A 15,360-nucleotide genomic window follows, 5' to 3' on the forward strand; every position below is an offset into this window, starting at 1 on the left:
TCTCGCTGCAACTCACGCACATTTTTTTTTTTTTTTTTTTAAAAACACTATTTATTTGGCACTATTTGCACCGAGAGATTCAGCATGCATTTTTTTCTTTTATAAATACGGTATAGAAAAATAAACGGAACCTTTTTTTTTATTCACTATAATAAGGCCAACATAAAACAAGATATTGCTGTCGAAGCAAATGGAATAAAGTTAAAAAAAATAAAATAAAAATGCTCAGTTTTGCATAGACCTACAACGGTGACAGACACTGTCCAAGTAGTTTTGATTTCAGTACTGTCATAAGAATTGGACATACTGTATTTCAATGCTTAATGTCTTTACCCTTCTTCAATTACATCTACATTGTGATGTATCGTAACAATAGTCCCATAGTAAAATATTGTGATTCCCACCTCAATAGAGAACATGCAGCCCAGTGTGTAAAATTTGTCGTACAGTATTCATTAACACGTTATTCATGATATATTTTTAATAAAAATGTTTATCGTGGGCTCTGGAAGTAAAAATGCTCAGTTTTGCATAAACGCTAGTAGTGTCACAAAACAAAGAAATGATGATACACCAGCATCTAATATCATTACAAGTAGTTGCGATATCAGTTTATGAAAGAAAATAAATACATACATATGCTTAATTTTCTTGCCCTTTCGTTATGTAGGCATCGTAATAGTTTTCAGCTAATATTGCATTATTGTTATGTTGGCAAAGTATCACAATATTGTATTACAGGTCACTGCAATTGACTTATTCATGTTGTCTTATAATTTGCCTGGAAATGATGAAAATTATGAAAGAAAATATTTTCTAGTATTCTCTTCGCACATCAGTTTCACTGATCGCCAGTGTCACTTACGGCTGATGTGTTGGCAAAGTATATTGATAGATTGCTTATGTCTGACCTCTTTCTGTATATATATATATATATATATATATATATATATTTATTTTAAATAAAAATGTTAACCATAAAAAGGCTTTCCATGCAAAGTTCTCCTCCCCCCTCAAGGCTGCGGGCTGAGGTCGCACGTTCGATTGCGCTCGTCGTCTGAGGAACAGTCCGAGGAGTTGTAGAGGAAGCGGTCGCCCTCGTCGTCGCTGTCCTTCAAGTCTCGTATCCTGCCGTTTTTGCTCGTCGTCGTCTTGCCGCCGCCGTCGTAGTCCGACTGCTCGCCGTCTTGCTCGGCCTTGTCGCCGCCGTGCGCGCCCTTGACGCCCTTCTGCTTCTCGGCCTCCTGCGCCGCTTGTTCCTTGGCCTTCTTGCTCCGCTTCCACTTCATACGCCGATTCTGGAACCAGATTTTCACCTTGGGGCGAGCCAGTATAACAAAATGAATTAAGTTGGGAAGCATCTGTCCCTACCAACCAGGGTAGATAGATGAATTCAACTAGACGGACAGATAGATGGAAAATTGGTAGACATGGATATGTAGATAGATGTAGGATGGAGTGGATACTGTAGATGGACAGATGGATAGATCAAATTGACCTAAGACAGACAAATAGATATCATAGTTAGCTGGATGTTTGACTAGTTATTCTCACAAAAGAAAGACTGATAGATATATGGATTAAGGTATGTTGATGGATAGATTTACTTTATAAATCCCACAGAGAAATTCTGTTTCCTAGTAACAACAGCCCTTTTTACAAAACATCATTGACATATCATGGCAAGCAAACATACTGTACAGCAAGCTTAGATGGGTCATAATGTGTGTACAGCTAGATACAGCTGATGGATAGATGCTCGGTTTTGACCTCGGAAAAGGCGTAGGATTCATCGATCGATGAACGTCTTGTACTTTTTAGTACCTGCGTTTCGGTGAGCATGAGGGAGGTGGCCACCTCGAAGCGTTTGGGTCGAGACAGGTACTTGTTGAGTTTGAACTGATGCTCCAGCTCCAGCAGCTGCTGGCTGGTGAACGCCGTCCTCGGCCTCCTGCACTTGCCCAGCAAGTTGGACTGCGCCTGGGCTGCATGTGGGCCATCATACACGCACACACAAACACAACAGTCACTTTCTATTACGGGACTAAATATCATAAAACTAATGTTTATTATTTGTATATCGAGAGCATTTGAGATATAGATGTTTTCTTTTTTTTTTTTTTTTCTTTTCCCAGTTTCTCTTCTGCATTGTGGCCCGAATCAAATGCACTTTGATTTCACACTCCTGGTTTGGGCATTAAACTGTACAATTAACAAACAGATACAGTGAAACTACAATACCAAAAATATGATAAAAAATGAGGTGAAATTATTCCAAGTTATTTACAATTTTATCACAAATATTTACATATATATTTAAAATAACTACTTGAGCCACAGGTCATAACATCCCCACCCCTAACTTAAGTAGGTAAATCATTCAGATTCTAGTAGTACATAGGTTCAACATTGCAAAACAAAAGTATTAAAAATTAGTTAAAATTATTGCAAATGATGTCAAATTTACTACAAGTACTACATGACTCAAGGTCATAGCTTTCACGCCCCTGACATAAACAAGTCTACAAATGATTATTTTCTAAGTAATAAGGTCTGACACCAAAAAAAATACCAAATTCATTCAAAATCAGGCAAGATTATTCCAAATGATGTAAATGATTTTAATATACAAATATATCCAATGTGACAACATGTCAATGATTCTCTATCCCTGACCCAAATGATGGCAGTAGATTCAGATTCTCGAAGGAAAAACAGAGAGCTGACACAATAAAACAAAAATACCAAAAATGTGTTAAATGTTAGAAAGAAAATATGTACAATTGTATAATAAAAGAAATGTTACATGACCACAGAAGGGTGATTCCCCACAACAACAACAACAAAAACAAGCCAACACAAGAAAATAAAAATACTCCAAATTCATCAAAAATGAGGCAAAATTATGTACTGCAGTACTACAATGCGATCATTTACTGAGAACATCTTTCCTATCGGGCACCTTTTCAATTCCCGTGATCTCATCATTCCCCCATTTGTTCCGGCAGAGTGTCCACATAGAAAACGAACTACATCCGCCACTGGCTCGTTTTTTGACCCAAATCTGTTAGAAACGAGCGTGGACAAAAAGGGCAGTGTGCGCGGTGAGCAAGTAGCATGTCCACTGTGGCTTTCACAGCCCACCGCCACTTTCCCACTGTCCATTATCTGTCCATTTTAGTTCCTCTCCCAAAAATCATCCATCTGTGTCACCTTGTACGTATGAACTCCATTTGACACCACTGTACAAAACATCTTCATAGTTGTTGTTGTTTTAAAGCACCTTATAAGGCCTACATGTTTATTGTCAGTACAGTGTTCCCTCACTATATCACGGTTCACCTATTACGGATTCGGTCCATTGCGGATGTTTTTTTTTTGTTTTGTTTTGTTTTTTCATATTCATATTGCACATAAACTGTCATTTCGCGGGAATATATGGTCACTGCTTTGTGGATTTTACCTACTGCGGTCGGCCCCCGTGATAAACAAGGGATTACTGTATTTATTTATTTGGGAGGGAGGGGGGGGGCGGGGGCAAAGGAGAGACTAACATTCTGCTGTAGAAACATTCTAGTTGTTTAGATTCGAGTTTTGATATAATCGGACACTTTCTTAATTTTTATAAGAGTTAATATAATATATCAAAGCCTACTTGATGGCAGAATATAAGTTTTTTTTCCATGAATGAATTATTTGAACCACTTTTACATCAACATATATCCAAACCAGTCAAAACATATTAAAAAAATAAATTAAAAAAAAGCCTTATTACGAGATATGTTGTCTATTGTAGCTAAAACCTTATAAAACTATAACAACAATAAGGTATGACTATTGTAACACATTGCATAGCACTAAGTCGCATAGCATTAAGAGAGAGAAAAAAATCTAATGATAAACCTTCTGACTACACTAATTTAAAAAAAATACAAATTTACTAGAGGAAATTAGTTCTGCCTCTGAGAACAGAAATAAAATTATCATGTAATAATGATATAAATTATAAGCAGCCATGGATAGCAGGACCAAACCATTTTAAAACGACAAATAATCATTTACATGATGTTTGGCTCAACACCCAACAACAACCAGTAGGCAGCAGACATTTTTGTAGTAGCCAGTAGTAGTTTATTAACGTAAGGATTAGCAATATTTGGAAAAAGTTAATGTAGTCATTTTGGCTCAAAAACACAAGTGTACACAGCACAATTTATCAGTGGTCAGTTGATTAAAAAAAAAAAAAAAAATTATGTGAAAGCCTCATTGGTTTTCTTTGTTATTGTTATCTAAAACATGTTCACTTAAATCAGAAAAGGACAATGAATTTATTCATCTAGTAGAGTTAGTGAATTTGTTTTCTTATGGTTTGGTCCTATACTGAACATTGTCTTATTATAGCTATAATTTATTGTTGAAATTTTTGGGTTCTGGGAGCCAAAACCGACTATACTGAATTGCTTCTAATAGTTAAATTTAAAAATATATATATTTTAATACCTGTGCCCTGGAACCCATGGTGATGTAAAATGACAATAAATCTTGTAATAAATCGAGATATTTTTATGTGCTTGTTTTGACTGGTTTGAAAGACGTGTTGATGCAAGATTACAAATATTTTTTTTCTTTTATTCTATAATCTGTATTGACAACATAACTCCCAAATCCAGATTGTTTTTTACATTTGGAGAAAATGAAATGACTCTAACTAATAATAACAATAATAATACAACAACAATTTTGTTTTTGTTTTTTGTAGTTGTTTCACAATGTTGTTGTGACTTTTGGCTTGTCCCGTAGGGTGTTTAAAAAAAAAAAAAAAAAAAAAAGTTAATTTTAGGAATAAAAAAAGAAATGTTTTCATTTTACTAAAATAATTTTAAGAAAAAAAGACCTACAAAAAGTCGTATTTTTGTAATAATTAATAATTGTACTATTAGGAGATATTCGGGAGCCTTCAGAAGTATGCTTTTTATTACCTTTTTTAAAATGGTTTGTTCCATCCCCTTGACTACTGACTATGTATATTTGTGTTATAATAGTCATATCAATATATACGTCTGGATTTCATTTCGGGAGCCAAGAACTAATCTACTCGTTTTTTTGTTTTCAGTTTTTTTATATTCGTTTTTTGTTAATGGTTTGGTCTCCTTGACCATACTGACAATTTCTATATCATATTTTCCACATCCATATTTAATGTTGTATTTGTGAGCCAAAAGCGTACTCACAGTTGAAGTCTGCCATTTTGGGCAGCATCATGCCGGCCGTGGACACCCGCAGCCAGTGGTCCAGCTGGAAGGTGCTGGCGCTCAGCTTGATGGGGTCCCCCCCGCCTTGGTGGTGCTGGTGGTGGCCGTGATGCGAACCGTGGGGGTACGGCGACGCGTAGGACAAGGCCGGATGCTGGGCGGTGAGCGCGGCCGCCGCAGAGTAGGCGTACACGGGGTGGCCGTAGAGCGCCTGCGCGGGGATCCCTCCGCCGCCGTTCTGGGGGTGCAGTCCCACCAACCCGTGAGGGCCGCTGAGAAAGCCCGGCTTGGGGATGAGGCCGTGGGCGGATATCCGCGGAGGGGACGGCGTCTCCGCGCGGAGAGGCTCCCCGGCGTTGGTGAGCTCCGAGGCGGCGTTGCCGGTGCCGGTGGTGACTAGGGCCAGGGGGGACGTCTGCACTTTGGGGCTGTCCGCCGCCAGCAGCGCGTCGATGCGGAAGTTTTTCGACTTCTCCATCTTGGAGCGAGAGATGACCGCGCGGAAGTTAGGAGCGGACCCCGAGTGTGAGCACGGAGCTCGGCGTGGCACTTAATGCTCGTCCCGCCGGCCTGATTGGCCGGAGGAGAACCACTAACCCCTCCTCCGGCCCTCATTTCAATTGGAGCCCACTCACCTTCCACCAAAAATACTCACCAGTGTCAATTGGTTCGAACGAGCCGCCATATTTTACACTTATAGCATCATCGTTAATATTCGTTTAAGGAATTAAAAGTGCAGCACGTTGGAAGGGTTTCACACCCCCCAAGGTCACCCGAGACACATATTAGTATTATCAGCATTATTATTATTTTAAATAGCCTCACATTATAATAATAATAATAATAAAAAACACTATGCATTAAAATACATTGTAGTGTTTTTCTTGTCTGCAAAATACACTGGAAAAAATCATTTGAATTTATTTAATTCGAGCGTGTGCATCGGTTGCAGGTGATTAAAATGTGTTAAACTAACATGTTCTTTGGTTATTTTAGAGAGAGAAAAAAGGCAACATTACGTCATTTTACCACATTTTAATCATGTACAACCCAAAATTAAGTACTGTATTCAGTGTGTTTACGAGATGTATACATTTGAATGCATTTTGGGCTGTAAAAGTGGATAATTTCTGCTGCATTAACTTCCTGGAAGCTCACGTGACCACTTGGGGAAATGTTTGTTTTTACTTGATCAAATTTTATCGCGTTGTATTGGCTACTAAATATGTGCATTATTTCATGGAAACTCCATGTTAGTATACAGGGAACTTTTACTATTGTTATTACTGATTTATTTCAACTAATCAAATACATTTCGATGCATTTAGATTCAAGAGAGCCATGTTAGCCCAAAAATGTTACATTTTGTGGATTAATTAACATTTCAATGCATATGTTTGGGCACGAGAGAGGATATGTGCATGATTTCCTGGAATGTGAGTACAGGAAAATGTTTAAGTAAATACATTTGAATGCCATTTTGCAGCAAAAAAATAAATTATAAGTGCATTTTTTACTGAAAGCTCCGTGGAGACACATTCAAATGTTGTTACTAGTTTCTATTTTATTTTAATAATGCATTTTATTGCATTATTATCTCCAAAAAGGAGAATGTTTATTATCTCCAGAAGCTAATGTGTGCAACGGAAATATTTTTAATTAATCAAATAAATATATTTTTTTAAATCTGTGAGTACATCTTTGTGTGTGTGTGTGTAATGAAATACATTTTCATTCAGTGTTTTTGGAAACAAAAAGATGAGGTTATGTACAAAAGGATTTTGGTGTGAGCAGAGAATTTGTTGATAAATATAAATATTTATTGGAATACATGGTCGTGCATGTGAATTCAAAAAATGAGATGATGTTAATATAGGATTTATTTATATTTTTTTCGGTTTGTTACGTTTAAGAAACTGTAAAAACAGTATCAATGAACAATGTATAATAACAGGGACTATATAATACACTATATAAACCGTATTACTATATTGTTGGAGATGTTGAGGTGTTTGTTCATGATCTGTGGAGATTTTAATTTAAAAATATTTTAAATAATGCTGTACCCCTTTTTTCCTTTTTTTAATGGTTAAAAAATAGGACCTCTATGCTGCACACGAACCCCAATGTATATGAATTCATGATTACAAAACGCATTCTATGCACATAACTGAATGTTCACGCAGGTAACTGAATTTCCAATGTGAATTAAAAATGTGTACCGAACGAATACATTTAAGGGCAGTTGCAAATGAATATTGGAGGCTGGCATAATGTTCAAATAATCCTTCCCACAAACGAATGATGGGTCTCGCTTAAAAGGGGAACTGTCACTTTCCCCAATTGGATTTAGATGACAAATTAGAGAAAAGTGCAGACACGGGGTCATTAAATAGGAGTTGCTAATTATTATCATAATCATAACCATCAGGAGGTGGAGAAAAATGTCATCACGTGGGAACATGCAGAGGTGACGTGTGAGGAGGTGGAGGCCAACTGGGAAATTGAAGTGAAAGCTCTCTTGCTGTCGCACAATAAATAAACGTGCGCTCTAAATGAATGAGCCGATGCACTCACGTTCCCGATGTGACATTTGGAAGCACTTAATAATGTGAGCAAAACAACAAAAATAAAGAGAAAATGAAAAGCGAGTGTGAACATGAGTCCAATTCCAATCGGGATTCCGGGGCGGGTCTAATAAGCCACTTAAAGTTAATGGAAGAGGAAGGGGGTGGCTGGGGTCACCGCCAGAATTATTGACACCCCCGTTGGCCTTAACCTGTCCACCAATAAAGCTGATTAGTTTTGCCCCATTTGTCAGCGCCTGCACGGCCGGCGACGTTTTATTTGCTCGGGGGAAATCAACAAGTCACCGGCCGCTTTTTGCCGCTGAACGATCGCCATTTAATTGCGCACCTTGATGATCAGCGGCCATTATGAGGACGAGGATGAGATGGATGGATGGATGGATGAGAGGGGGAGGGGGAGGGGGAGGGGCGGATGATTGGATGGCTCGGTTTTTTGCACCAAGAAAACTTTTTGGGGGGATACATTTTTAAGACTTGTATAAAAACATGTAAAACGGTAAAAGAAAATGTGAAAAATAATCATTTTCTAAAGTGTAATACCGTGTGTACTGCAGTATTCATGTAAAGGATGTGCGCCTTTAAGGGGCGTGGTCTAGTGGGCTGGAGCAGGTTGGTGTGAGCGTCTGGGCGCGAGTTGTGGCTCACAGCAGCTCTTTGCGAGTGTTCTCATTTTGGATTTGTGTTTTATTTTATTTGTGTTTAAAAAATGTTTTACATATATACAGCAGTTTTTGTATTTTTATTGATATTGTTGTTTTAATGTTCTATAACATTTTATTTGTTTTTATTGAATTGTGAAAATTACTGAGCACAATCATGATTTTTTTTCTTTTTATGATTTTTATAAAATATTTTATGACCTATATTCGTAATTGATATCATTTTATAAACATAAAATCTCTAATAGTCATGATTAAAATTAATAATCAGTTTATCGTGAATATAATTATGTTTCTGTGTTTTGGTGTTTTTATTTTATGATCGGTATTTTTCATTCAGCCCCAATAAGATGTTTAATTGTATACATTGATTGTATAGTATGCATTTATTGTACTGTATTATCAATATTATTATATATGTTTTAATAATCAGACCAGGCTGTCCATAATGATTGTAACGGTCTACGCCTTGCTACTTTAATTTCATTAAAAATGGGGTGAATATTTCTATTAAGGCTGGTGAAATATGGAGCCATTTACAATTGGCCCTGACAAATTTATGACAACCCCGCCTTCCCACACACACCCTCCTTTTTTTCCCCATCACATCCAAGAAAAGGATGAGGGGGAGACCCAAACCTCTCGTCTTCCATGAAAGCTGTTAATATGACTCGCCCTTAATGACTCGCACAATTAGCTACAATACAAATCAAGATGACAAATAGGCATAGTTGTTAGATTATCAATTACGGCATGTGCTCATTATTGAAACGCCAAGTCCTACTGTCGCTTTTATTGCCATTTTCCCATGTGACGCCACAGTTAACGATTTGAAATCATGAACGCGACAAATATCCCACCAATTGTCAGTGAGTTTAATGATGCTCGCATAAATAAACACATTCCGTATGTATATTCAGTAGACACTTCATTAGGTACAGCGTACAGTAGCCTGTACGTCTTTGAAATGACATTTAACAATTTAATGTAAAATTTTAGACCGATACCAGTAGAAGTCCTCACCTATATCTCGTACCGGCGATACCACTAGAACCTTTTAACTGAACACAATGAACCTAATAATAATTATGAACAAAGATCTTTCTTTCTTTCTTTCTTTCTTTCTTTCTTTCTTTCTGACACACATGATGAGTCGCCGATGTGTCAAAATGCCGCAGTGTGGCGCCAACTACTGGCTAGGAGGACATAATCAGATTTTTAGTTTCGGTGGCTGATATCGGCAGCCTTCACGAGTCCCTAATACCTTGAAATAAGGCTGGTATTGGCCTGAAACCTTTACCTGATATCACGTACATGCTGCAAATCATGAACGGCAAACACATTTGACATTAAAAGGTTTAAAAATACTACTTCAGAATATTTTTTTTCTAAGAAACAATTAGGACCTGATGGATAACAATTGCCAATAATTGAAATAGTCATGTCAGTAAAATTAATTTATTTTCAAAATGATATTCAGTGGGCCATGTCTTTACTGTTACAGTATGAAAATTACCACATATGTATGCATAATTCATAACATAAAAAAATGCAATACCATTTATACATATATTTTAATGTAGAAACGTAATTGATTTTAATTATTTGCCAAATATAATTATACTGTATGTATATCTATCCGCCCATGTTACGTCATAGAAAATGCTCTCAATGAGTCTTTTGCCTGTGCCTTGGTGGTGCATTCACGTAATCTCGCAAATTTCAAAGTTAAAATTTTTGGGCTTTGCAACATTTTAAAGGAAGCAGCGGAGCTCACCGGCAAACACATCCATTCTCATCCAAATACACGACTACCCACAACAATGTTTGTCTTTAGCATCGAGGGGATGACAAAGTTGTTCTGACTGTATTGTTTTGAAAATTACAAAATCCGATTTTATTTGGTGCACGAAGGCAGCTCTACGTTGAATCTCATTATTGACGTGCCCTTCATCCAATCGGCTTCCTGAACGTCACGGGAAGCGGAAGCACTTGGGTCTCCCCCTTTACCCCGGTGTTGTGTTGACTTCTTGCGAGCAGACTGAAACAGGTCGTTCGGACACCATATTAATAAACCCAACGCAGTTCACACGTCAAAGGTAACCGTTCCACATGCTGTCAATGTACCACCTTTACTTCCGTTCCGTGCAACTATAACAGACGTCTAAAAAAAGGGGGACCACACCGTGAGGGTAGCCCCCAACGAGTGCTAACTCCCCGGTTAGCGAGTTAGCTCCGTCGCTAACGTCAACAAAGTCGTGGTACGCGAATAGGCGCGTCTGTAAACTCTAAACGTGTCGCTAATAAACAAATGTCACTCTCAATTTCATATCATTTTTAGCATCACAAGTTAAGGCAGTAGCACATTTGCCTCACAGTTCTAACGACCGGGGTTCAAATCCCGGCCCCGCCTGTGTGGCGTTTGCATGTTCTCCCCGGGCACTCCGGTTTCCTCCCACATCCCAAAAACGTGCACGGTAGGTTGATTGAAGACTCTAATTTGCCCGTAGGTGTGAATGCGAGTGCGAATGGTTGTTTGTTTGTACGTGCCCTGCGATTGGCTGGCGACCGGTTCTGGGTGTACCCAGCCTCTCGCCCGAAGATAGCCTGGATCGGGTCCAGCACGCCCGCGACCCGCGTGAGGAGAAGCGGTACGAAAGATGGATGGATGGATGGATGGATGAAGTTAACGCAGATGGCCGCGTTCGGAGCCTGCCTGCTGAGTCATTTGCAAGCTCGGGAAGCCCGTTAGCTCACTATGGTCGACGCCGAATCACAACAAATGACATTTCACATGGAGAGAAAACAATTAAGTTGAGTGTTAGTATATTAACTACCTGTCAATGTTTATGAATTTCAACTAGGGCCCAACCGATATGTTTGTTTTAAAAAAATAATAATTTGTCCTGTTGAATTTGTTTAACTTTACAACAGAGAGGAATTTTTAAGTAATAAAACATGCAAAAAAGGCATTAACTAATGAATTTATCTTGTGATCTAGGCCATTGATGTATGCAGGATATAAGCAACATAATGAGTGAAGTTGCTGGCAAAAACAAGATGACCTTTAATGTTAAATAACATTTCTTGTACTCCGTTAATTTCTTTGTCATGAAGTGATGACATTTTCAGATGTCAAGCCATGTCATCTTTGACATAGTTGTTTTCAATACATGCTGTACAGAGAAAGAGAGTTAAACTGAAACGGGACAATTTTTATCATCGGTTGGGCCTTAGTTACAACTAAGTGCCTTGCAACTTTATTTTATCTCCCACTAGCTTGTGTCTACACCTGGATTCCACCTTTGTATTTATTTTTGTTGTTGTTGCAGGAATAAGTGTCAATATCAGCATCAGTCAATGGGAAAGAGGTGAAGATGTTTAGTTTCGAGGGCGAGTTCAAGACAAGACCCAAGGTGTCACTCGGAGGAGCAAGTAAAAAGGTAAAATGCAGGTGGACCTACAACCCCGATTCCAATGAAGTTGGGACCTTGTGTTAAACATGAATAAAAACAGAATACAATGATTTGCAAATCATGTTCAACCTATATTTAAATGAATACACAACAAAGACAATATATTGAATGTTCAAACTGATAAGCATTATTGTTTTTTAGCAAATAATCATATATTATAATCATTAACTTAGAATTTTATGGCTGCAACACGTTCCAAGGGTGCCATGATTGGGTATAAAAGGAGCTTCCCTGAATTGCTCAGTCATTCACAAGTAAAGGTGGGGCGAAGTTCACCTCTTTGTGAACAAGTGAGAAATCAGTCGAACAGTTTAAGGACAATGTTCCTCAACGTATAATTGCAAGGAATTTAGGGATTTCATCATTTACGGTCCATATTATCATCAAAAGGTTCAGAGAATCTGGAGAAATCACTGCATGCAAGCGGCAAGGCCAAAAACCAACATTGAATGCTCGTGACCTTCGATCCCTCAGGCGGCACTGCATCAAAAACCGACATCAATGTGTAAAGCTCATGGGCTCAGGAACACTTCAGAAAACCAATGTCAGTAAATACAGTTCGGCACTACATCCGTAAGTGCAACTTGAAACTCTACTATGCAAAGCAAAAGCCATTTATCAACAACACCCAGAAACACAGCCGGCTTCTCTGGGCCCGAGCTCATCTAAGATGGACTGACGCAATGTGGAAAAGTGTTCTGTGGTCCGACGAGTCCGCATTTCAAATTGTTTTGGGAAATTGTGGACGTCATGTCCTCCGGGGCAAAGAGGAAAAGAACCATCCGAACTGTTATGGACGCAAAGTTCAAAAGCCAGCATCTGTGATGGTATGGGGCTGTGTTAGTGCCAATGGCATGGGTAACTTACACATCTGTGAAGGCACCGTTAATGCTGAAAGGTACATACAGGTTTTGGAGAAACTGCTGCCATCCAAGCAACGTCTTCTTCATGAACGCCAGTGCTTATTTCAGCAAGACAATGCCAAACTACATTCTGCACTTGTTACAACAGCCTAGTTTCGTAATAAAAGAGTGCGGGTACTAGACTGGCCTGCATGCAGTCTAGACCTGTCTCCCATTGTAAATATGTGGCACATTATGAAGCGTAAAATACGACAACGGAGACCCCGGACTGTTGAACATCTGAAGCTTTACATCAAGCAAGAATGGGAAAGAATTCCACCGACAAAGCTTCAACAATTAGTGTCCTCAGTTCCCAAACGTTTATTGAATGTTGTTAAAAGAAAAGGTGATGTAACACAGTGGTAAACATGACCCTGTCCAGGCTTTTTGGGAACGTGTTGCAGCCATAAAGTTCTAAGTTAATAATTATTTGCTCAAAACAATAAAGTTTATCAGTTTGATCATTAAATATCTTGTCTTTGTAGTGTATTCAATTAAATATAGGTTGCGCATGATTTGCAAATCATTGTATTCTGTTTTTATTTATGTTTAACACAACGTCCCAACTTCATTGGAATTGGGGTTGTATATTAATATGAAATATTCAATCACATGAAAATAATTATGTCTTTAAGAGGATATAATTAAAGAAAAATGGCTTTTGGGTGGCTGGAGTGCCTTCCCACTGATCGAGTATAAAATTAAACAACCAAGTCGGGGTTTTAACGGGTTCAAATTGCGGCCGAGGTGGTACCTTTCTGATCACTGGCCCGCACCACCCACTGGCTCGAACGAATGCTTTTTCTGTATTGACAGTGGATATAAAAAGTCCGCACACCCCTTTTCAAATACCGGTTGTTGTGACATAAAAAAAAAATTGACCAAACTAGATCATTTAAAACAAATTTCTACAATTATTGTGACCTATAACCTGTACAACTCAATTGAAAGCAAAAACAAACTCGTGAAATGTGTGTCAGCACACACCTGCCACTATCTAGTGTCTCGATTCACCCCAAATAAAGTTCAGATGTTTGAGCAGGCATTTGAACAAGGCTTTGGAGATTTTTTTATATCCAATGTACGTATTGTATCTTTGCCAATGCGATATACTGGACCTTCACTTTTAATTAGAGCCTTTATGTGTGGTTTGACCAGGAAGCCAAAGCATCCCTGCTGCACCGGACTCAAGAAGAAAGAAGAAAAAGAGAGGTGACTAATATGTCATTCCGTGTTTTGTTTACATTCTATATCAACCTCTAAAATCTACTAAAAAGATGTTTTAAAATTTCACCTGCTTTGTTTTGCTTTTTCCCCCCTCCCACATCTCAGGATGATAGAAAACGACTGAAAAATGCCATCATCATTCAGTCATACGTACGCGGCTACCAAGACTTGAAACGACAGGTAGGATATCAAGCCGGAATCTCCTTCTACACTATCAGTGGAACCTTTAAGGAGTTGATCGCAGTGTGCTTTTCCTGGGATGCTGCTCCCCCTTCAGTTTGTTCAAATCAATTCCCACCACCATAGGCAATAAAGGCAATAGAATTTAATCTGTTGCAGGTTACAAATTATCACCACTAACACAAATTGTTAAATAAATGACTTTTCTCGTAATATTCTGACCTTAATCTAGAATATTCAAATATAATATTAGGACTTCAATCTTAAAAATACCCATCTTTTTATCTCAAAAATAATTTTTTTACCTCCAACTTTATTCTCATAATAATAGGACTTTTATCTTGAAAATATACACGTTTTCTCTAAAATGTCTGGCAGTTTATCGAAAAAAAGTAATTTTTTTAAATCTTGGAAATATAAATATTGTGTCTTTCATCTTGAAATACCATATCTTTAATCTAAAAAATATTTGATTCTTCATCTCGAAAATATTCAGCTTCCTCCTCCTCAGATTACGACTTTAATCTCATAGTATATATTTTTTTCTTCTCAGTTTTGTTTTAATTCTCCTTAGTACTGCTGTAGTTAAAACGATGCAGAGGAGTTGTTCCTAAATCGCTTTTTTGGCTTCAGTACGCCATCCAGAGGGCCACGTTTGACGAGTGCGCTAGCCAGACTCGGCACACTTTGGAAGCGCCCGCTCTCAGCCTCTTGTCGAGGCAACTCATCTTTTTCTACAGACAGAGTGTGGATTCGCATAGATTGGTGAGAAGATAACTTTCATTACACTCGGCTCTCACTCTCTGTTTTTTCTTGTTACTCCAATGTTATATTTGTGTGTGTTTTTTCGCAGATATGGCTGTGCCAGAACCTGGTGAAACACAACTGTCAGTTCGTCAAGTTGCTGGTGGGTCCGCACAGGCAGACGTGTATGTTTCAGATCAAGAGGATACTGGGATTCTGCTGCAGGTACCGTCACAGTCCAATGATGACGTTTGCGCCCAATCTGTCGTTCCACGTTGGGTTTGCACGTCTGATGTTCGGGATTCAAATCTCGACTCGGGCCCTCCTTGTGT

At 38.4% G+C, this 15,360-nt stretch overlaps 2 protein-coding genes across 2 annotated transcripts in view; one reads left to right on the plus strand and one right to left on the minus strand.

Moving 5' to 3' along the window:
- Positions 1–1,013: 1,013 nt before the first annotated feature.
- Positions 1,014–5,733, minus strand: mnx1 (motor neuron and pancreas homeobox 1). Its single transcript, XM_061666775.1, has 3 exons — positions 5,232–5,733; positions 1,825–1,985; positions 1,014–1,316 (listed from the first exon to the last, which is right to left on the minus strand). The coding sequence occupies exons 1-3, from the start codon at positions 5,728–5,730 to the stop codon at positions 1,014–1,016; spliced, it is 963 nt and encodes a 320-aa protein (XP_061522759.1). The 5' UTR covers positions 5,731–5,733.
- A 4,773-nt stretch (positions 5,734–10,506) lies between these two features.
- Positions 10,507–15,360, plus strand: part of ube3c (ubiquitin protein ligase E3C) — a 33,324-nt gene continuing 28,470 nt past the window's right edge. Inside the window, 6 exon segments of the mRNA XM_061666181.1 lie at positions 10,507–10,598; positions 11,832–11,942; positions 14,036–14,089; positions 14,210–14,284; positions 14,918–15,049; positions 15,138–15,253. Of these exon segments, the coding sequence (XP_061522165.1) occupies positions 11,877–11,942; positions 14,036–14,089; positions 14,210–14,284; positions 14,918–15,049; positions 15,138–15,253 (443 nt within the window). The 5' untranslated portion in view covers positions 10,507–10,598; positions 11,832–11,876.

This window comes from Phycodurus eques, chromosome 21 (assembly GCF_024500275.1).
Source record: "Phycodurus eques isolate BA_2022a chromosome 21, UOR_Pequ_1.1, whole genome shotgun sequence".
In the NCBI taxonomy this organism is placed as follows: Eukaryota; Metazoa; Chordata; class Actinopteri; order Syngnathiformes; family Syngnathidae; genus Phycodurus; species Phycodurus eques.